Below are 21,891 nucleotides of genomic sequence, written 5' to 3' on the forward strand. Positions count from 1 at the left end.
AAAAGTCCGGTTTGGTGGGGGAGGTATAAAAGCACAAATTTTAATGCGGACAAAAAAAAAAAAAAAAAAAAGCGAACTCTGGTCCACCTAACAACCTGGGTCTCATTTGGTTGAAGTGAGCTCTGTGAATGCAAGTGGACCGGAAACCGCTCCAAAAGCAGGAAGCAGACTATAGCTCACGGTATGTGCAAATCTAGCACTACAGGGAAAAATGGGTTGTGTTTTTTTTTTTGTTTTGTTTTGTTTTTTTACCAGGGACAAAAGAGAAACCCTACAACTGCTCGAATCTGACACTACTCCATTTATGTTTGCATTATACGGAGGAGGAAGTTGCGCTCGTCTTCGGAGGTTTTCATGTCGTTTCCTTTTGTAGTTCTTGGCACAGCGCCACCACAGGCGAGGAGGTGAACATGTTTTTTAATTTGTTCAGACAGAGACTGTGCAGAGTGGAAGTGAACCACACCAGCTGAAAATGTAGCAAATATTGCAACTTTCATCCCGATCTAACCAAGTCTACCCGACTATCAGATGTGAAAACACCCCAAGAATGATTCATGGTCTCTGGAACCTTAAAAAACTATTTAAATATACTTTATTAATCATGACAAATTTGGAAGAGGTTCAATTTTTAACCGACACAAACCACAGCTTTCATCTACAGGTTGATACGGAATATAAAACACCTATGAAAATATTAAAACTCAATCTTAGTGAACTAAGAGCCAGAAACCAACACACAGCCAAGACAAAGTAACAGTTCAAACAGATTTATTTGAGTAGTTTATTTAGTGCTGCTTAGATCTGTTTACGCTGGACGGTCTGGAAAACGGAAACAGAGTTGAGTGATGTGATTGGAAGAGTACCAGGAAGCAAACAAAAAAAAAATTAGATTTACCAGCAGTTTGGGATCCACAGCCTCCAGAAATCCAGCTTCTGCAGGACTGGCAGATTTGTGAGTGGTTTGGCCTTACGAGCCTCTGAGATGTTTGCTGGAAACAAGCATCCACAATTTAAAAAAGATGTCATCCATAAACCGTCCAGAGGTTCTCAGACGGACGTGGGGGGGGGGGACAATACAGAATATGATTGGCTTGAAGCAGGGTCATGGTCAGGTCAGACAGCTACAGAGAGTAAAAAGAAAAAAAAAACCTTCACTCACAAACTTGTACAGACTAGACAAACACACAGGCAGGTTATTGATCGTACAAACTTGACCACAGTTCATGAAACAAAGCTAGAAGCCTGTGAAAGAGGATCAGACAATCTCACAGCAAGCTGATGAAAAACAGGTGTTTAAATAGAGAGCAGCGCAGGTGATGACAATGAGCAATCAGCAGGAGTGGGATGGAGAGTAAGTAGTAAGCAGCATGGATCATGGCAGAAAACAGAGCGAGCGCGTCAAGAACATAAAATCACACGAGTGCAGTAGTATCAAGAAGCTGCTACTCTCTTAGATTCCAGGTTTTTTTTCCTGCTGCTTTTCTGGCTGCATCACTACTGCAATCGGATCACATCAGCACTGGGAAGCTTTTCTCACAACGTTCAGTCTTTTCTTATATATTTAAGTTAGGCTCTGCACCTCCACAATCAGTTGCAGCTGTGAGAAGCAGTGTTTGTCATCATTAATCAGCAGTACGATGGTATTCAGATAAATGGTTTTCAATACAAAGAGCCGTGCCCTGTGCAAAAACGTTACCCTGGCCAGAGAGGGCAGGGACGTTATATACAGCATTCGCTGCCAGTCTTGTGCACTCCCAGTGATCAATGCGAACTAAATTCACCGAGGTTGCGGATCCTGAAATAAGTTTTCATGAGTCATGATGCAATTAGTGTAAAATTATTCTTGGACTTTTTCCCCCTTTCCCCTCCTTCTCTTCATTCCTCTTCACTAATTACACTGATAAGACTTCGTTCTGGCAGTGTGACCGATACAGTTTGCATTAAAACTGCAACCCAGAAAAACCCAGATGTGCCCGCACTCTTGCACACTTTGGTGACGTGTGCGCTTCTCCCCATGTGTCACGTGCATCGAACTCCAGTCCTTGAGGGCTGCTGTCTTGACATTTTTAGATCAGTCTTTGCTGCAAGTCAAATAATGAGGTCAGTATAAGAGCTCTGAAGAACTTGGCATTGTCCCAGAACTCACACTGCACCCTATGGCCCTCTGTGAAGTGCGTCCTCCTTCCAAGGGCCAATAAGGGTTTGAGTGCTCAGATTACAAGCGTGCAAAAATTGGCAAATTGGGACAGTAGGGGCTGCGTCATCGACTCGCGCCTCTGCGTCTTAACTGCGACATTCAAAATGGCGGGTGTGGTCGCTGATTTGGCATTTGTACTGCTGAAAATGATACTACCACAAGTTAAAATTTTAAAAATATAGTTTAGATATTTTTGCTTTCCAAAGTAAATGCAGGAAATATTTGGCTGTTCGAATGTATTGAATGAGGAGTAAAATTCGATAGTATTCACACAGTAGAGTCAAATGGAAATTATCTGAATATGAAAACTGACAAACGCAGCTTGTTTGGTGAACATTGCCATAATTCAAAACGTCACATGCTGTGATGAATTGTGGGTAACACACTTCACCCGAAGTCCACCTGGATGCTTAGCCGCAGTGTGGGTCAAGTGTGCGAAAGGGGCGGGGCTAAGGATCACTCTGGAGAATCGGGACACAACACACACTCAAACCCTTCAGCGGGAACGAGTCTGTGACGGACACTAGGGTGGAAGTATTGGGACGGGGCCCTCGGCTGCCTTCCGAGGCGCCAATTCAGCCGTTTGAGCCGTTCAAGTGTGCTGAGCCAGGGGCTCATCCTAAAGATGCAGGACGGCGTCTTCGAGGTCTTATGGCGTCTTTATTCCACTGAAAGTCCAGACCCAGTAATTGACTGTTGCCTCCCTCCTTCCCTTTGTTCTCTTTCCTCCTGCTAGATACATCCCCAAACCTCCTTGTTGATAGCAAAAAACCCATTTTGTATTCAAACTGGAACCTGAAAAACTCACAACTACCTGCTGTTTAACAGGCTTTGCACAATTTAGTGCTGCGCACTCAGCCAATACCATTCTCTATTGGCTAGGTGACTGATCATGGTCCAATGTTTAGTAGGATTATGTTTTAGATTTTTTTTTTTTTTTTCCTGATGCTGTTTCATGAGATCTTTTTAGCTGCAGCCAAAGCAGTGACTAAGCACAATGCTCAAAGCAGTATGCATGGGGCACCACAGATTTGCTGCCACAATGCTCCACTGTATAACATACAGGACCCGTATATCCTGCCGCCACAATAATAAACCGCAATGACCGCCTTACAGAAGTTTTGTGCATGCTTTAGACAGTAGGGAAACCCTTATCGTTGTGCAGGCATACGCTGGTAACAGGGAACACACTGAGCTCTCGATGCCACGAAAACCACCTCTCTGGGTCCTTGTAAAAACCAAACCACCAAACTAAAATATCATGTAGTTTTGCCATTTATTTAATAGCACAACATGTGAAACATTCGTGCTGAAATGTGTAAACGCAACAACAGCCTTATAGATTCTACTCGCTCATGTATTTTACAGGAAGCCAAATGTTTGCAGCAATGTGTAGTTCAGGAATAATCACCATTTTTATTACATTTAACGATGTTTTTTGTTTTGTTCCCATGTTTCCTATTTACCTCCTTCTGGAACAACGATCTTACATTTTACAGCGTTTTCTCCTCTGTGTGGCATGTTTATGTTTTTAATTGCGTGCCCTACCCAGTAAACCCCACAGGGTGCCAACTAAATGAGTTATGTTAAAGCTAGCTTACTATTGTGGTGCAACTGGCTCATGCTATCCATATTCAACATATGATATTATTTATAGTTATGTTGCTTTGCTACAAACTGTGAATAAGTCATATCATGCCAGCAACAGTGAGAATGAACAGTTTATTTCAGCTAAGAGTAACTCAGTAACACTTTAACATTTGTTGAAGGTATTGTATTATTTTAATGTATGAACAGTGATAACAGAATTTCTGCCTGATTTGGATCAGATATAATCATCACTGAATTCCAGACAGCATAACAAAGTTCAGTTACTTTAAAGTTTGTCATATTGGCAGAATTTACACTGATAAACCGAGAAGTTGCCATATGTCACTTATTGGTGAAACTGATGAATTTTAATAGAATTTTGCTTTCCACCAGGCTCTATGCCTTTGTGCCGGACATCTGCTAGCATGTGGACGTCAGGTGGCAGGAGTGTTTGTCACAGAACTCAGCTGCTTTTTAGGTTGCAGTCATAGTCATGAGGCCGAATGGAGTGAATCAAATCAAAGTATTAAGACGAACAAGCCCAAGCTGCTGGACCGATCCGCAGAGTGGTGTCACACAGGCCGCCTTTGTCAGTGCTAGACCTGCCATGACATGAAAGTTGTTAACCTTGCCAGAGTATTGCTTACATTTTATCAAATTGCAACCACTAACATTAATGTATTCTATCAAATTTTTATGTGATAGACCCACATAGAGTGGTGTATAGGTGGGAAGTGGAAGGAAAATTGCTTTCAGAAGTCTATACGAATAAAAATTTGTATGCCATGCGTGCCATCAGCCTCCCTTTGTCAACAAAGCGTTTTTATTTAGACCCATCAGAATGCTGGAAAATAAAATCCATATTTATGCCCTACTTTGTGCTTGTCTAACACATAAAATCCCAATAAAATAAACGGAGATGTGCTTTTAAAACATGCCAACATGAGAAAAATTTCAAGAAGCATGAATACTTTTGCAAAGCACCGTAACAATGACCTGTATGAGCCTCCGGAGTCGTGGGTGGGGGATTCTTGGCCAGACGTGTAGTTGCTCCTTTGAGTTTACAAGTATTATAAAGATTTCCTTAGCCTCTCAGTATCCTGTGAGATGAAGCTGGTATGTGGGGGCTTCCAATTTTCCTTTTTTCTCCCTTTTCCTTCCTTTTCCCCCCACTCTTCTCCTTTTCTTCTCTCAGTCTTGTGTTCGTCCAAAACCGTCTCCATTTGTTGGAGGCAACAGGCGAGCGGTCCAAGCAAACTTGCCCAGATTTCATAGCTAATTTATGCAGAAAAGAAGACGTGACACTAACGTACTAAAATCTGAGACAAATGATGGTAACTTTTTCATCAGCCAAAGCATTAAGATGCCATGCAACCTGTTGGTGCCAAGAGATACAAATGAAGAAGTTTAAATCTTACAGCCTCAAAATGCAACCCCGGAGGAGTTTTGTTTTGTTTTTTTCCTCTTTTTTTGAAGTGTTTTCGAAATTAATAAGTCATTAAGTAATCAGTTAAAATAGTGTCATAGGTGTAACTAGGTTTGAATTTATTTGACAGGCAGAAGGCATAAAAACAAGATTTAAAGCTGCAGTTTGTAACTTTTATTATTATTTTTTTACATATTTGTTGAAACTGTTACTATGTCTTAACAGTATGTTATGAAAAAAATCTGTGAAAAAACTGGGCTCCTCTGCTTTCTGCCAGTATCCCCAGTGCTAACTAGAAGATCTTAGCGCTGTCAATCACAATCTGGTGTGCCGCTACTCATCTCATCCCCCCTTTGAGCTCTGTTACGCTGCAGCTAACATAGCCTGTCGTGAATGCTAGGCTAGTTAGCATGACCACAGATAATGGCAGATAAAGAAATTTCCTGTTAGGATAAGTTGTTCGTCCACCATTAGCACATTTAGCAGCAAGTACATGAGTGTAGTTGACAGCACTAAGACCCTCCTCCTGGCTCTGATTGGTTGTTTTTGGTCGGGAGCAGTGCTTTTCTCCAAACAGCAACAGTAACTCAGGGAGGAGATGTATCTTTTTACAGATTATCTGTCTCATAAACTGTAACAACACAGTGACAGCTTTAACAGATGGTTAAAAATATTATTTCTAAAAGTTACATATTACATCTTTAGCAATATTTTATTAAAACCAATTATGATTTACACTTTTTCTTCAATATTCGGTGTGTTGAGTCCGAATGGATTGCAATATGTATTAGCAACATTGGTGAGCAGTGTTCTTCTAATGATCAGGAACAATTATGATTTGTAATATTCGTCTTTAGGTTTCAGGAATCTCCACGTGGACGACCAGATGACTGTCATCCAGCAGTCATGGATGGGGGTGATGGTGTTTGCCCTGGTATGGAGGTCCTACAAGAACGTCAACGGCAGGATGCTTTACTTTGCGCCGGACCTCGTCTTTAACGAGTACGTATCTCTCTGAATATCTCAGTTTCTTCCCTTGTAAAGGTTCGCTGTGTTTAGTGATCGCTCACATTGGTCGAGCCGTTATTCTCATCTTCCCCGATCTCTTTCTGTAAATTGATTTTTCTGCTCGCATACAAACACAAAGGCTTCCAGGTGTTGACAGCATAAAGCAGGAGGGGCTTTTTTTTTCTTCCTCTTACAATCATGTGGAACCAATTTGCCTTTTCTTTGTGTTCTTTTGTTGCTGAGAAATTAAAGTCAGGAACATTTTTCAGTAGTAAGACTCATGGCTTTGTGCTGAATCAGATTGAAGTATCTCAAGAAAAAGTGTGTTGCTTAATTATAGCACACAGCTGGAAATATAGTCATTAATTTAACTGTACATTCACATTGCCTTGCAAAAGTAAGCACAATTGTACTTTTCAACATTTATTCACATTCTGAACACAAACGTCAATGTATTTTAGAGGAATTTTTGCAGTGAACTAACACAAAGTAACACATAGTAGTGAAGTGGAAGAAATATAACACATGGTTTTCACATTTTTGAACTAATAAAATCTGAAAAGTGTGTGGTGCATTAGTATTCCCCGGAGTCAATAATGTGAGGAAGATCTTCAGTTTTTTTTTTTTTGTTTGTTTTTGTTTTGGGGGGTTTTTAGTAGTTTTGCACATCCTGCAAATGACATTATTGCAAAATAGCTCGACAGCAACAGGATTATATAGAGAATTGTCATGGGGGTTCTTGGAAAGCCAATGTCCAGACAAACTTTGAAGTGTGCCATTAGGATGATTTATTTTATAAAAACACAAGTTGTAAAAAAAAAAAGGGGGGGGGGGAAGGGGGACAAAAAAATCAAAAAATCCAAATGCATGAGAAGTGCAACACTATAAAACCAAACATAAGGAATATAAAAACACATAGTGGACAAAGAAATGAACACCAATAGCACAAATGGAGCGAATGAGAATGGATAATAAAGATAAAACCAAAACACTGATACAACAAGAAGACAAGAATAGTCCAAAGAGAAACAAACAAATAATAAACTGAAGAATAAACTACAAACCAGGATGACAAAACCCAATGAGCAAGGTGTAAAAAAAAACTTGCAGAATATGAAAATACTTAAACCACAATAAACTTACACCAACAGGAACAGCCTAGAGAAATTATTCAGGAAGGGTGACACCAGAGTAACTTGTAAAAACAGACCTACCAGAAACAACAAATAATACAAAACTACAAACCTAAAATAACCCATAACAAAAACCACAAACCAAAACCCAAAGACACACAAATCATGACAAGAACATCTTCAAGTAGCACTTTGAGTGTCGCCACAGATTCTCGCAGTGGGAATACTACTGTCAGAACTTTGTGAAATGTTGAAATGTCCATTTATTTTCCTGGTGTCAGCTGCATTTTGTATAATCATAAACTACGGATCAGTACGTTTGTAGTCTATGCTAAAATATAAGGTTAGTGGCTATAAATTGACAAAATGGTAAAAAGAAGATGGAGGGATATTTTGCTTTTTAAGAAACAGATAATACGTGTTTTACTGTACAACCACAAATGTTTCTTAACTGTATTCTCGCATAGCTTCAAAATGCCTCAACGTGCCTTACTGACGCTGTTCAATCAGCGAAACAGCAGGAAATGTGAGAATTTACTGGGAGCTTCAGTAGAAAATATAGTTTTACAATTTACATAACAAAAGACAAAGCATTGGCCGTTATTATTTTATGCCGCACTAAAGCCAAACCTAAACAGCGAATAATAGATTAAGATGTTCATTAGCGTGTTAGACAGTTGGCTATTGGTCTGGACCTTAATGAGCTGTCATTGACAAGCTGTGACAAACCTTAATGAACCCAGAGGGCACTGCACACAGGTCCAGAAATCCTCTCCCAGTATGTGACAGACTGATAAGGTCACGTAGCAGACGGTTACGAACAGCGTCAGCTGCTTAAGGTGATTCAACGAGCTTTTCAGTAATGAGTTTTTATTTTTTCTTTTCAAACTCTCTGCTTCTGCATTTCAGCTCGGGTTCTGTTTCATATTCGAATGCAAGGTGCCAGATTTTTTTTTTTTTTTCAGTTTTTTTGTCTTTATGAATAAGACGCCGTAACATCTGAAACATAAAGTTTTTGAGTCAGATTATAATCTACAGTTGTTTAAGATTAACCAATCGAACAACATTATAGTGGGATTATAAATGCATAGTTGCTTTATTAAATCTAGAATTAGAAGTGGTGTTTCTCTTTTACAGGGATTCTCAGTCTCACTCTTTAAAAAGTAAAAAAATAAATAAAAAAAGGTTTTGACAAACTTTGCTTGAATCTTTTTGACATTTGTTCACTTCAGTTCGACTGAATTTTGATTTAGTGGCAGCATTCAGTCACAGCTAATATGAAGTATAGTTAAGCTGATGAACCACAAATAATGTCCAACTATATAGAACCTTCTTCTCATTTGCATATTTACCTCTTTTAGTTTTTTTCAGATGTAAAGAGATCAGGAGAAAAGTACACACACGGGTTTTCTTCTTTCTTTCGTACCAAAGATGACTAATTACTGAAATATAATCCCAAGGCGCTTCAGATGTTTTTTAATTATTTTTTAAATTTTTACCTTTTAGCATTTTTGTTGTAGTGTTTTTTTGATTGTTTGTTTGTTTTGTCTTTTCTTGTAGGATTTATGGATATTTCATTTTAAAAGATGACTCAACCGGCTAAATTTATTATATAAATGCGAGATGTTTTTATTATTATTATTATTATTATTTAATTTATTTAGTAGGGACAATGCACATTAATAACTGTAAATGTGCCAGAATTAGTCTAAAGGTTACCTGTCAGCTGTAGTCTCTGGACACTAATTCATTGCTCTTCAAATGTAACAGCTTACCAAATGTAGTATTTTAAAATTTAAATATTGCACATAAATATATTTCAGTGAGCTTGTGAGGAAACACTCTGAAGTGTTGACAGGTCTGTCCAACCTATAATCAGTGTTTGTAAGCTGCTCAGCAATTCTAAACAGGAACAATCTGAAATCTATGATAATAATCTATAAATAAGAGTGAACATTGTTTATAAGCAGCGTTTGCAGATTCATCTGAAACAAAAATAGTGAATGCAGTCAGTGGTGGAAACGAAAAGAGTTGATGAGAGCCGGATCAACCTGGATAAAAACCACCATTTCTTTCTTTACACATTGTTTATAACACCGAACCCTTTTCAGTGGGAGGTTTCCGCTCAGATATCTGGCTTTTCAGACAGTTGAAGAGTTTTTAGTCTGAACCAGATGTTCCTATTCTAATCTAAACACACACTTACTGTACAGTATGTGGTTCCACTTTAAACTTCAGTCACTCCATTTTAATCCAGGAATTTCATAGCCTGGTTTGTTTATTTATGGTCACCATTAAAAAAGACTAATGTGAAAAATTATAGCCGTAATATAATAAAAATGGTTCAACAGGTTTTGCTTTTATGCTCACTAAATAAAATAAATACAACAGAAGTAGGCCCTTGCAAAGATGGAATAAAACTCAGTGTGTTAAACAGTCCAGTATTTTCATTTTATTGCACTTGCTGAGTCTTTTGTGGCTTTCATGCAAACTCGCTGGCTGCCCGGTTCTGCTCTGTAACACTGTAACATTAGGACTTTACACCCACCTGCATAAGACTGACATTTTCCTTTTTCACCTTTTGTCACATTGCAACCACTTGCTTGGATTGTATCAGACGAGACTGAGAAAATTGTTAATTTGCGTAAAGCGGAAGGACAGCAGACACGTGGTCTTAATGTTATGGGACTGCACAGGAAGTGGTGAGATTGTGTGTTTATATGCGCACAACTTGCCTGAAGTTCGAGGCCGTGAGATTACGAAATGTGAAACAAAGTTGTAAAGGTATGAATACTTTCGCCCGTGACTCTATATTGGTTTTCGGAGCAACGGAGAACATTTATCTTTCTTTCTTTTTCTTTTTTTTTCAGCTGGAGTTTCTCTGGTGACATTTCTATTCCAATTAATAAACTCAAACTCATTTCACTTTTATCGGCACAGTTGAGTAGTGTGAATGAAGTTTGTAATAAAGACAGAAAGATTTCATTTCAGCAAAGCTAACAAACTTTGATGGCGCCGTCTTTTGTTCATTGTGGAGGCGAGGTGAACACTGAAAATTCAGTCATTTCTCTTCGACTCGAAGCCAAAGGCTGGGTGATAGGACGGTGTCGCTACACGCTGTGTGTTTTTAACTTTTTGCCCCAGATGTTAAAGATTGCAGTGCAGGAAGCTCTTTCTGTAAATGTGATTCAGACTCCCTGATAGGTATGGATGAAACCTCTGACACTCTTTCCTGTCAGCAGTTAGGCATTGCGGAGAAAATGTCCTCGCCTCTCGGAAATTGAGTCATTTCCATTAGTTTACACCTCTGATTCTGAACTCTTTGCTTCTGCAGACATCGAATGCAGATCTCCACCATGTATGAGCATTGCATGCGGATGAGACATCTGTCCCAGGAGTTTGTGCTGCTGCAGATAACCCAGGAGGAGTTCCTCTGCATGAAGGCCTTGCTGCTCTTCAGCATAAGTAAGTGCTGTAGTTCACCGGAATAGCATTTTTGATTATTAAACGCATATAATCCAATTCAATTTAACCCAGGTGTAGGTCGTGCTGTCTTAATTTAATGTTCCTGATTCAGCTATAAGACAGACATTTGGTGACAAAGACATCCCTGAGAAAGTTCAAAGACTAAGACCGTGTTTACACGAGACCGCTGACTGGAAACCTATGGTATTTTCGAATGCTGATTGGGAAAAAGTTCCATGTTTAGACATTGAGTCAGCTGTAGTTGTCATGCCAGGCCACTATGTGGCGCTGTGATTTTAGCATGTCATCCAACGTGCTTTTGACCCGGAGCGTCCACCTCACTAGCTTCCACTTCATTTAGAAAACACTAACTCATCCCCCATGAACGCAGTGCTCATGTATTCCTTATCAGAAATTGCTCTAAGCTGAGCAGGCTAAGTTAGCGCAACACAGCACAATGCTGTGATTGTTTTTGTTGTTCTCATGCGTAGAATAAAGTGGCGTCATGTGCATGAGAGGCTGGTTTGCAATGGATTACACTTCAACTGCAGAGCAGCTCTGTGGAAATGTGGCCTAAAACCACTGATGACACAAAAGAACACCAAGATGTGTCTGACATTTACCGAAATAAATCCCAAAAAACACTGTAGCGGTTCCAAGGACTTTGCGGAAAATATTCTGTAGACTAACAAGACAAAAGTAGAACGTTTTGGAAAGTGTTTGTCTAATTACATTTGGTGTAAATCTATCGTTACATTTGTTTTTAATGTCATACTGACAACCAAGCATGGCGGTTGTAATTTTATGGTCTTTCGCTGGTTTGCAACTTCAGGGTCAGGGTTGGTTGTCTTAACCGATGGAACAACAGGTTCTGCTCTCTGCCGCAAAACCCTGAAGAAGAATCTTCATTGGTGACCTTAAGCCCCACCGCACAATAATCTGAAGCACACCAGCTCACCAAGTTTACCTCTCAATGACCTAGCCAAAGTCCCAACTTAAATCCCTTTGAGATGTTCTGGTATAAACCCCAAACAAGCTGCTAATGCTGGAACACCCCCCAGTGTGTTGGAGTTAAAAAGAATTGGCAAAGAAGAGTTGGACAAAAGTTACCCCCAGGTGACGCAAAAGACTCATTGAGAGTTGCAACAAAAGCTTGACGGCAGTTGTTGGCTCTAAAGGTGGCACAACCAGTTCTTAAAGGGGATCGATTTTGCAAAATTCATATTTTGCACAACTTTATACTTCCATTTGGGCCTCAGGTGCTTCTTAAAGCGGGCCAAGCACTTAACAAATCCACCCAGGCATTTTTTGGTAATAAACTAATGTTTTTTGGTGTCTGGAAAATGAGCCTGTTCCAAAAACTACCCGAATGTTAAGTGACAACGGATCGGAGTTTTGTCATCACCTTGCAACCCAAGATGAGCTCCAGTACATTTGATCAGCTGGTGCAATGTATACCATAAAAAAAAACAAAAAAACAAGTGCTTTGTTGTTGACTTACCATCCAGAAACCACTTGCTGCATTCTTGTTAGTTGTGCACGAGGCTCCACTAATGCTTTTCAAAGTCGTACAGTTGTATAAACGCACATATGTTTGCAGCTATTTTCATTTGCGAGTGCAACATTGAGTTGGGGGCGTGGCCGGCAGTGACTTATTTGGATTTAAAGTGACAGGAGTCCCTAAAATGATTCTTTCTGAAAGAAGCTCAAGATAGTGAGAACTGAACAGATTAAAATCTCATCATCTAGGAATGACTTTGTGCAAAAATAAAAAACAGTGAGCATTTTTTGTATAGCAATAGACCTAGACCTGACTTATTTTGTTCACCGAAGCAACATAATTCACCTTTAAGGTCATGGACAATTGTTTTCTTACGTAGAGTCATGGTGGTTTGGATCTCTTGCCTCGTATGCAATAAAATCATCCTTTGAGAACTTTATTTCGCACTAATCGAGTTCCTTGTATGATATTGAAACATGTTTGTGGATCTGAAACATTAAAGTGTGACAAAAAATAAATAAGAAAGCAAGCAGACATGCAGCTGTAGCTCTGATTTTGGTTTTACAGTTCCGGTGGAGGGCTTGAAAAGTCAGAAATACTTTGACGAATTGCGGCTCACCTACATCAAAGAACTGGATCGCCTCATCAATTACCAGATGACCACAAACTGTCCTCAGAGGTTCTACCAGCTGACGCGACTCCTAGACTCTCTCCAAATGGTGAGACAAAAGTGCTTGAAAAATGAAAAAAATAAAAAATAAAAAATAAATAAATAAATAGAGGGAGTTGTGGTGAAAGGGTGGCAAAAACAAGGGGGAGAGAGCTGTGGCTGAAAAACATTAAAAGTTTTTATGGCAAGCAGACGCAGAGGAATCACATGAAAAATATGTGGATCTGTTAACCTAAAATGACTCATTGCCACACGTAGTAAATTTCATCGCCATGACATAACCGATCGCCTGTCCTCTCCTGTTTCAGACTGTAAAGAAGCTCCATCAGTTCACCTTTGACCTGTTTGTTCAGGCTCAGTCGCTTCACACGAAGGTCAGCTTCCCTGAGATGATCGGGGAGATCATCTCGGTGCACGTTCCAAAGATCCTCGCAGGTTTGGCCAAGCCAATCTTGTTCCACAAGTAGAAGGATGAGTTTTTTTTTTTGTTTTGTTTTTTTTTTTTTCATTAAAAATGAGTTAAGTGCTGCCTTCATGAACTTTAACAAAGGCTGTGAACTGTTTCCCCACATCGTCTGTCTGATTTGCTTTCAGGCGTGTCCTGTTAACACTGTTTTACTGCTCAAGTTTCTTTTATTTTTGTTTAGTTTTGTTGTTTTTTTTTTTGTTTTTTTTACACCTTTTATATATAGTTAAGATTTTTTATTCAGAACTGGTCAGGCTTTTATCTTAAGAGCTGCAAGGCCTCATCTGCTGACAGCTCAGTAGTTCCTGGATGGAGAGCGTGTCTTCTACAGATGGAGAAAAGTTGCTTGGTTTTAAATGAAGATTATTCATAAAGTTAAACACACACACAGCAACTTGGTTGTTGTGATCACGAGCATGAGTCTAATCCTATAATTTAAGAAAAAAAAACTGTTGGTTTATGATTTGTAAAAACATCAATCCCATGTAAAGATGTGCAAAAAAAAAAGAAAAAAGTAAAATAAATTTTTCGTTACAGCATCATAATCTCACACTAAAAATCAAACTTTTGGTTTAAGTAAACGTGTACAGTGGGGAGTAATCGGTAAAACTGCTGATTATGCCGTTTACGACATCCTCTTGCTAACAGAAGAGTCATTCTGGTGGTTGTTTTTAACGTTGAGATCATTATTAATAAGCCACGTAAATAATAGCGTAATGGGAATACGAACTCCTTCAGCAATGTTTTGCTTTTTGTCCACGTGTACAAAGTTTTTACCCCAGCAAGAACAATGACACTATGCCATTGTTTAGGATTTTTTCATAAATTGACGTAAATTATCTGAAATGACTCATGGCAACAACTGTTACTGAAGACTGACAAAAAAAAAAAAAAAAAAAAAAAAAGTTTTTCATGTTTTTGACTTGTGTTGTTGTTTTTTGTTTTTGTTTTTGTTTCCCAGCCTCTTAAGTGGTGTTTAACTTAATTACAAAAACATGTATGACATCCTGTGGAAACAAAAACTGTTAGAAAACATGTTGGATGAGTTAGAATTTTCAAAGTAGCATCTTTGTGGTCGGTACTTTTGGGTCTCAATCATCAAAAGCTGGTGCGGATTTGGGTGTAGAAATGATTGAACGACCTTGTGGGATTTTTGAAACCAATTGGCCAATCCCAGCATACCAACAGTCTGGCGTTCATTGTGGATTCATTTACTTATCTCTGAAAGGGCAATATCTTTAACAATCAGAATTTCCAGGAAACGCCCCAATTTATTCACAGCTTCATTGGCCTCCACCACAGAATTTGCGGTGCAAAATGAAAGATATTTCAGATTTTTTTGTTTTGTTTATTCCTTGTTTTTTTTTTTGTTTTTTTAAGTAGGCAAGTGTGCAATTTGACCTTTTTTTTAAAAAAATTATCCTTCTCATACTATTTAACACAACCAATCCAACTTTACCTGGCCTTTGACTTATGTATGTAGTTAACCTCTCTCATCTTCAGAGTTATGAAGAAAAATCATTAATTAAATATAAACATATAAGCTGGAATCTTGCACTGTTTAAAAAATAATTATTGCACTACTATGACGTGACGAATCTCTGACGCAGCTGGATTTCTCCGCTGCGCCCAAAAACACGGCCTTGACAAACCTGCAGACACGATCCGACCTGCAAACCCGTTTCTGACAACATGGAGGGAGCTTGCAGATTTTTTTTTTTTTTTTCCTGGGCTCCCACTGGCTGCTTCGCTTTCTCTCTATGATCAGCCTCATGCCAGACCATGTACCTGAGTTCAGCATTGACGTGTTACATTACAGCACCTGACTCAGCCTTTTGCTACACAGTGGAGGCCTACAAACCAGGGAACGGCGTGGTTATTGCTGTTTTTCTTGGAGAACTGTTTCCCCGGCCCTTTTGGAGTCTGTGAAATTTGCTTTAGGAAATTACTCAGACTTTGAGCTCAGCCTCACCGAGCATCTTTTAAACAACTTTTTGCCTTTTCAGACGAGTTATGATGCAACGATTGCCGCAACTGACACTTTGTGCATGCCTGACTGTAAGTAACTTTTTATCTGTAAGCAGTAGATATTTTTAGCAAAACGATATCACAGCCAGAACTTAGCAAAAAGAAACAGTAGAACAAAGTAATGAGGGGGTAAACAAAAGAAAGCGATAAGAATTTGCCCAGAATGATGTGCACACCTTTTATTTTTATTTATTTTTTTTATTTTAACCATCGGTGCTTTAATGAAGAAAATAAAATAAAAAATATGGGGTGAGCAGCAATTTACTCAGCATGTTGAAAATGTAGCATCCAGAACAGACAAGTAAAGAATTAGGAGTGCCAAAGATCTGAAATTTAGGCATTGATGTCCCAGCTGGAGCAAGAAATCTAAAGCCAAAGCCAAACGAAAGCTGGAAGGTCTCACATGAAGAGTGTGAAAGTCCTTGACTGGCTCTGCTGAACCTCTGGTGATGAAAACCGAGAGACGGAATGAGAGGAATATCCTCAAGATAAGCCATCCCAAACCCGACTTAAGAAAAATGGTTCACGGAGTCAAACGCAATCACGAGGTTTCACATTTTGTTTTATTTAAAAGCAATGTAAACAGTGAATGACTAGGCATTTTGTATATACAACTTGGTCAAGGTGCATCTCAATAGGAATGTGGTTGAAAAATGCGTTTATGTCAATAATTCTGTTTAGAAGTGATTACCAAACAAATTTTGTATTTTACAGATATATGTATATTTCTGTTAATTCTACTGAATGTGTCGTTTTTGCTAAAGAATTCCAAAAAAAAGATATTTTAAAAACATTTGATCGAGACCAACTTAAAAAATAAAAAAAATAAAAAGTTTTCGATGAGAAACTCTCATGTTGTGGTCATGCAGTCGAGTGTGTTAATGGAAGGTTTAGTGGAAGGTAGAACTTAAAGGTTTCACTTTTTTAGACTGAGTTACTGGAATAAATCATTTTTCGATGATATTCAAATTCATTGATGTGCATCTTGTTGTGCAGAACAATGATTAAAACCCAAGACGGGAGAATATATCCAGCTTTACCGCTTTCATTTATCAACCTGCACATGTAACAGGTCATAACTACTCTATTACATAAATTATTTAGCTTATTTTGCAGTTTTTAGTGGTCTTCAACAGTGTTCTATTAGTATGTAAATTAAATAATTCACTTTACATTTTCTAAGCTGGTAGTTGCATGCCTTATGTGTTTTTATAAGCGTTAAATGTAACTTTTAGCTTTACAGATGCACGGACATTCATATGGTATCCCTCCAGTAATCTATTTATTGTGCAATTACTGGTTGTGTCATAGTTGTTCTTTGTGCGGGACATTCAGCAGAAGAGAAAAGAACACGGAAAGGTGGACGATGACATCACGTTTCACCTTTTTTTTTTGTTTTGGACCGCGTTCACTTCAGCGTCAAAGCGGACGATGTCTTTCTTTCATATTTGTCTGTTCGAAACAAATGTGTTTCATGTCATCAAAATGTGACTTAATGTATTGGCTGGTGAGGAACACAGTTCGATCGAAACATTTTTCAACACGTAGTTGTTCGGTAAACATCCGTCGAACGGAGGGGATGCCAGAACCGGAGTAACAGACAAGCGACCGATTATAACGTTTCCTGAATTTCACTATATTGCTAGGGTTTTGCAGAAAAAAAAAAAAAAAAAAAAAAAGAAAAAAAATATCTGTCATGATTGTGCTTTTATCCTATTTCAGCTTTGTCATGCATCATACAGGGGGGAAATGAAGGCATTAACTGTGTATTGCACACAAAGGCGAGTCCTGAGGATGCATGTGGAAACTTTTAATACAAACATGGTTTTATCAGTCAGGGGGTCGGGGAAGTGTTTGTATTTTTTAATTTCTAAAAGAGAATAGCTGGTAAGTGCCCGCTGTACTGCATATTGACAAGGCTCTTTGTACATTCTACAGTAAATGTATATATTGATCACTTTATTGTGTGTTCTGGTGTTCATACACTTTTCAAAGAAATCTCTTGTATGATTTATATCCTTTGTGACCTGTGTTTTTATGCGTGGTTTTTTCTAATATGTAAAGTTACATCACTCTCTGAGGTCAATTAAAAGAAGTCAGACTCTGAAACATGGACTCGTAGTTTGTTTCGACAACAACAATGGGGAGCACAGCATCTTACAGTCTGACGTGCATTTTATTGTGGTTTTATGTGATGGACCAAACACAAGTAGGGCGAAACTGATAAGTGGAAGAAACCAGTTTATAAAAACATGAACAAAGAATAACACAGAGCGTGATGCGCCTTTACAATCATGGCTGAAAAACACATCACAATTAAAAGTTTCATATTAATAAATAGTTATTAGTTTTTTGTTCCAAACATCTGAAATACTACCAAAATGGCGGCGTGACTTTTCCTGTTTCATCCACAGGTTTAAATTCACGTAGTTTTTATTTTTTTATTTAGAAGCTTGAAACTGCTGCTGCGCAAGTTACTCAACAGGTTGTTGCTAGGTAACCAAAGAGTAGGTACGTTGCTAGGTAACCAAAGAATGAGGGAGTTAGTTGATGCCACTCACCTTGCTTTTCTCACTCTGAGAAGTAGACAGATATTTGGTGAACACAGCCTACAGCTCGTCTTTTTTTAGAGTTACAAGAAGCAAAGAAAGAAAGTCCTGAGAAGTTCTGTTTGTAGTTTGCATGTAGGAGACGCAAAAAAAAAAAAAAAACATGGAGGAAAGCCTTCTAGTCACATCAGAGAAAATTCAACTTTACATGCAAAACGTTGTGTGTAGCAGAAAACAAACACTGCATAAAACCCTGAATGCATTACCCTCATCGTGAGACATGATGGTGGCAGCTTCATGATGTGACAACCTGGTTATGGAGATTATTAACTATGGAAGAAAGCCTGAAAAAGGATGCAAAAGACCCGAGGTTACAAAAATAAAGTATATAAACGTGGCAGAATTTGAATCTGGCTTCCAGTGCTGCAAAAAGGTGGTTGTTCTAGAAAACGCTGTTGAAACTCAAAGGGTGTGAATACTTTTTTTTTGGTTAACCAAAAACTTTTTTTTTTTTTTTTTTTGGTAATTCAATAATTATTTGGAGCAAGGCATAGTTAAAATGTTGGTACTAACCTTTTAAAATGAAGATGCCTCTGTTAATGCAGGGATCCTCAGTGAGGTCATTAGCAGGACTCTGGGAATCTGACTGCAAACTCAAAAGGTGATTCAGCCATTTGATTGAGGCGCGTTGGACCCGACACACATTTAAAAGTTGCAGGACACCGGCCTTCGAGGCCTGGATTTGAGAACCGCCGGTCTAGGGGTTTGTGCCGATTCCTCAGAGTCACTCTTTACTGCACATTTAATCACTAACACAGGCTTGAAAACTTTGACTGTTCCTCTTCAGGAGCCACTCCTCCACCCAGCTCGGCTCAGGCTGGTGGAGTGAACGAGCAAAGAGCCGAGAGGGGGGAGAGATTTCAGGCCTGCGTTGGCAGTGCCTACTGGAATGTGGAGGAGGAGTGCACGGTAAAACAAATGTGCAGGCAAGCTCTTTGTGCACATATGAGGCTCTGAATTGCTTTGCTTCTGAAAGCGTTATTTTTTAAAATGACGCCTTCAACGGCCAACCCCTCGTGAGGCCGCATGATCACAGCTCTGCAGCTCGAAGTCATGCGGATGTTTACAAACAGATTAACGAGTTTTTTTTTAATTATTATTATATTTTGATATCTCAACTGATAATCTCATTAAAATTTATTTCTTCCTGACTCCCTGAAGGATAAAGATGTCACACTGATGATCCCTTTTTCACTCTGGCGCCACCAAGAGCCATTAAACACACAGTGGACATAAATTCTGCCTCAAAATCGTCATTGCAATGGTGAGCGTGCAAGCATGCTGGCACTGGCATTCACTCTGAACACCACCATGGTAGTTTATAGCCTCAAGAAGGCGCTACTATGGGGATTTTTTTCCCCCCCAAACTGAAGCAGTAAATTAGCATTGCACAGAGGAAATCTTTATTTCTGTGTGAATTAGTTTCTGTATTTGTAAAAAACTAAGCAGACACGAGACTTTGAAAGATTCGGTTTTCTCAGAATCGAGATGGTAGAACTAATGCAGCCGGACAATTTGAATCTGTGTGTTGGGCCGGTTTTATTATTAGCATTAAAACGTTAGGATTAAGCGTTGGGAGTGACGGAGGTACAAATAGGAGTTCTGGTTAATATCCGAGTCACCAAAAGCATTTCGGCGTTGACCACACGGTATTCCCTGGAAAACATGCGTAAAAACCGTTAAAAATGAATTCATTTTTTCTTTTGCAGGGGGAAACGTAACATCTGAGGTATTTTGAGTACATTTAAAGAAAAAGACAAAATCCCACAGGAAGAACTAAATGTGTTTCACAAGACTGCTGTTGGCATAATTGTCTCAGGATTTGTATTTTTTAAATAATGTAAATAAAAATGTCTTATGCCTTAAATTTGAGTGTTACCGTTGCAAATATATTTATATCTTTATCTCTATATAATAATGTGTATATATATATATAGAGAGAGAGATAGCTATAGATACAGATAGGTATGCAACAACACTCGCATGAATTTAAGGTACAAGGCATTTTTATTTACCTTTTATTTAGGCATTTATTTACTATATCTTTTCTCGTAAATGTGGCAGACCTGCACAGGCTAATTTGAGGCTAGAGCAAAATAACTCTGATTGACTTTGTTAAATGTCTCATTTAAAACAGCACTAAAAATAACACTATTTAAAATAAATAACTCATTTCTTAAACCTCAGTAAATATAAATCTGCCTTCGAGCTAAAGAAAAAAAAAATGCTTCCAAGATGGCTTGCACATGTGGGACGTGGGTCTACCACATTATTTAACAGGCCTTTAAAATCTCAAAATGACTTTAACTGAACTGAGCCCTGCAATCCGAAAAGTAAACTAGGGGAGTCAGGAGAAAGGATAAGTGGACCTTTCAGTAAAACATCAGAACAACAGCTCTTCAAAGAAATAAATTGTACTTCTGAGTCTTTCAAATATCTCCTCGTTTATTTTTCTTTTTGAAAAATAGGCAAAAAAAAACATGTGAAATGAACATAGCATTAAGAACAGAAACAACAGTAAAACATTGGAGTGTGGTTTGTAACATTCTATATGATTACATCTGATTTTGTAATCCTAACCATTTCAACTTGGAACAAATTGACAAAATGACTTGAAATACCAAAAGCTGGAAAGAAATGAGAAAATTCACTAGGAGGAACCCAGTTTGTAACTAAAACTGTCATTAATTCAATACACAGTGGCTGGAATGCAAGCCAAACCCATCATAGCTTCTGTATTTATTAACTTTGACACACAAATTTTCTTCATTTTTTTCCCCCAGTTTTCTGCCAGAAGTAAAAATGTTTCTTATTAGTGCCCTTTCAGTGCTGCATGCTTTAATACTGAAAAATATGAAAAAAATTAGCTTTCTCAGCTAGCAATCAATTACAGTAGCTAATCCTTTAAAAAAAATTAGAAGTTAATATATAAAGTAATAGATTACATTTTCAAGTGACTGAACTGATGACGTCAGGTTTAGGTCAGGTAGACTTCTTTGGGGAAAATACTTCATATTGCTAAGACCAGCTGTTAGCACTGCAAGTCATAACCAGCACAGTGTGCAAGTAACAGTGGCAAAAAAAAAGTAAAGTAAAATAAATTAACAAATCAAAATAGCAAAATGACTAAATTTGATGAACAATGCAACACGTGTTGGGGAATCACGATCGAGTTTGACGATGTGTTGCTTCACAACACCATGCAGTCACACAGCTGATACTCAGCTGAAACCCAAACAAACCCATTCAGATCTGATAGGAGCCTCTTTCTCATGTAATCTGAAAAGTGCAGCTGAGAACATCCGTCCAGGTCGTCCACCGTTCCACCTCTTCACTTCAGTTCTGGGGAAACAAAACGGATAGAATGTCTTACAGGGACGGTGTAATGTATTTCCCAGGAACTTAGTGACATTTTAAACCACAACCAAGTAGCTTTGTTAGCTTCAGCTGTTATAAAAATGTCTTAAAAGAAGTTGACTTTGCAATTTAATGCCTTGAAATTGGGCCTCTGTCTCTTTAAGAAGCTTCTACTCATCACAACAACCTTTAATGACGTTTGTAAGTGTTGCCCTGAGAAGTAGTTCATATCCACCAGGTGTTTGCCAATCGCTGCTGCCGCTAGTCTGAAGGAGCCGAGTGGAGGAAGCGGTTCATACTGTGAGATGGAGGCTCGGTTGATGCAGCGCTCGGTGAGAGCAAACGTTTTTCCCAGTGTTTTTTTTTTTTTTTTTTTTTTTTTTTTACCAGGGGGGGGCAAAAAATTTTTCAAAAAAAAATAAAATAATAAAGGAAAAATCC

General features: G+C 38.5%; 2 protein-coding genes across 2 annotated transcripts in view; one reads left to right on the forward strand and one right to left on the reverse strand.

The window, feature by feature from the left end:
* Positions 1-17,139, forward strand: part of LOC106955560 (androgen receptor-like) — a 42,811-nt gene extending 25,672 nt beyond the window's left edge. The window contains exons 5-8 of the mRNA XM_015045824.1: positions 6,071-6,215; positions 10,689-10,819; positions 12,888-13,039; positions 13,299-17,139. Coding sequence (XP_014901310.1) covers positions 6,071-6,215; positions 10,689-10,819; positions 12,888-13,039; positions 13,299-13,457 — 587 coding nt within the window. The 3' untranslated portion in view covers positions 13,458-17,139. The remainder of the gene's footprint in view (positions 1-6,070; positions 6,216-10,688; positions 10,820-12,887; positions 13,040-13,298) is intronic.
* Positions 17,140-21,092: 3,953 nt separating this feature from the next.
* The window catches only part of ophn1 (oligophrenin 1), a gene marked incomplete at its 5' end in the record, with an annotated part of 34,980 nt that continues 34,181 nt past the window's right edge, over positions 21,093-21,891 (reverse strand). The window contains one exon of the mRNA XM_015045825.1: positions 21,093-21,435. Within this exon, the coding sequence (XP_014901311.1) occupies positions 21,430-21,435 (6 nt within the window). The remainder of the gene's footprint in view (positions 21,436-21,891) is intronic.

The sequence above is a fragment of the Poecilia latipinna genome, unplaced genomic scaffold (genome assembly GCF_001443285.1).
Source record: "Poecilia latipinna isolate Pla-1442-1.1 unplaced genomic scaffold, P_latipinna-1.0 Scaffold745, whole genome shotgun sequence".
Lineage (NCBI taxonomy): Eukaryota > Metazoa > Chordata > Actinopteri > Cyprinodontiformes > Poeciliidae > Poecilia > Poecilia latipinna.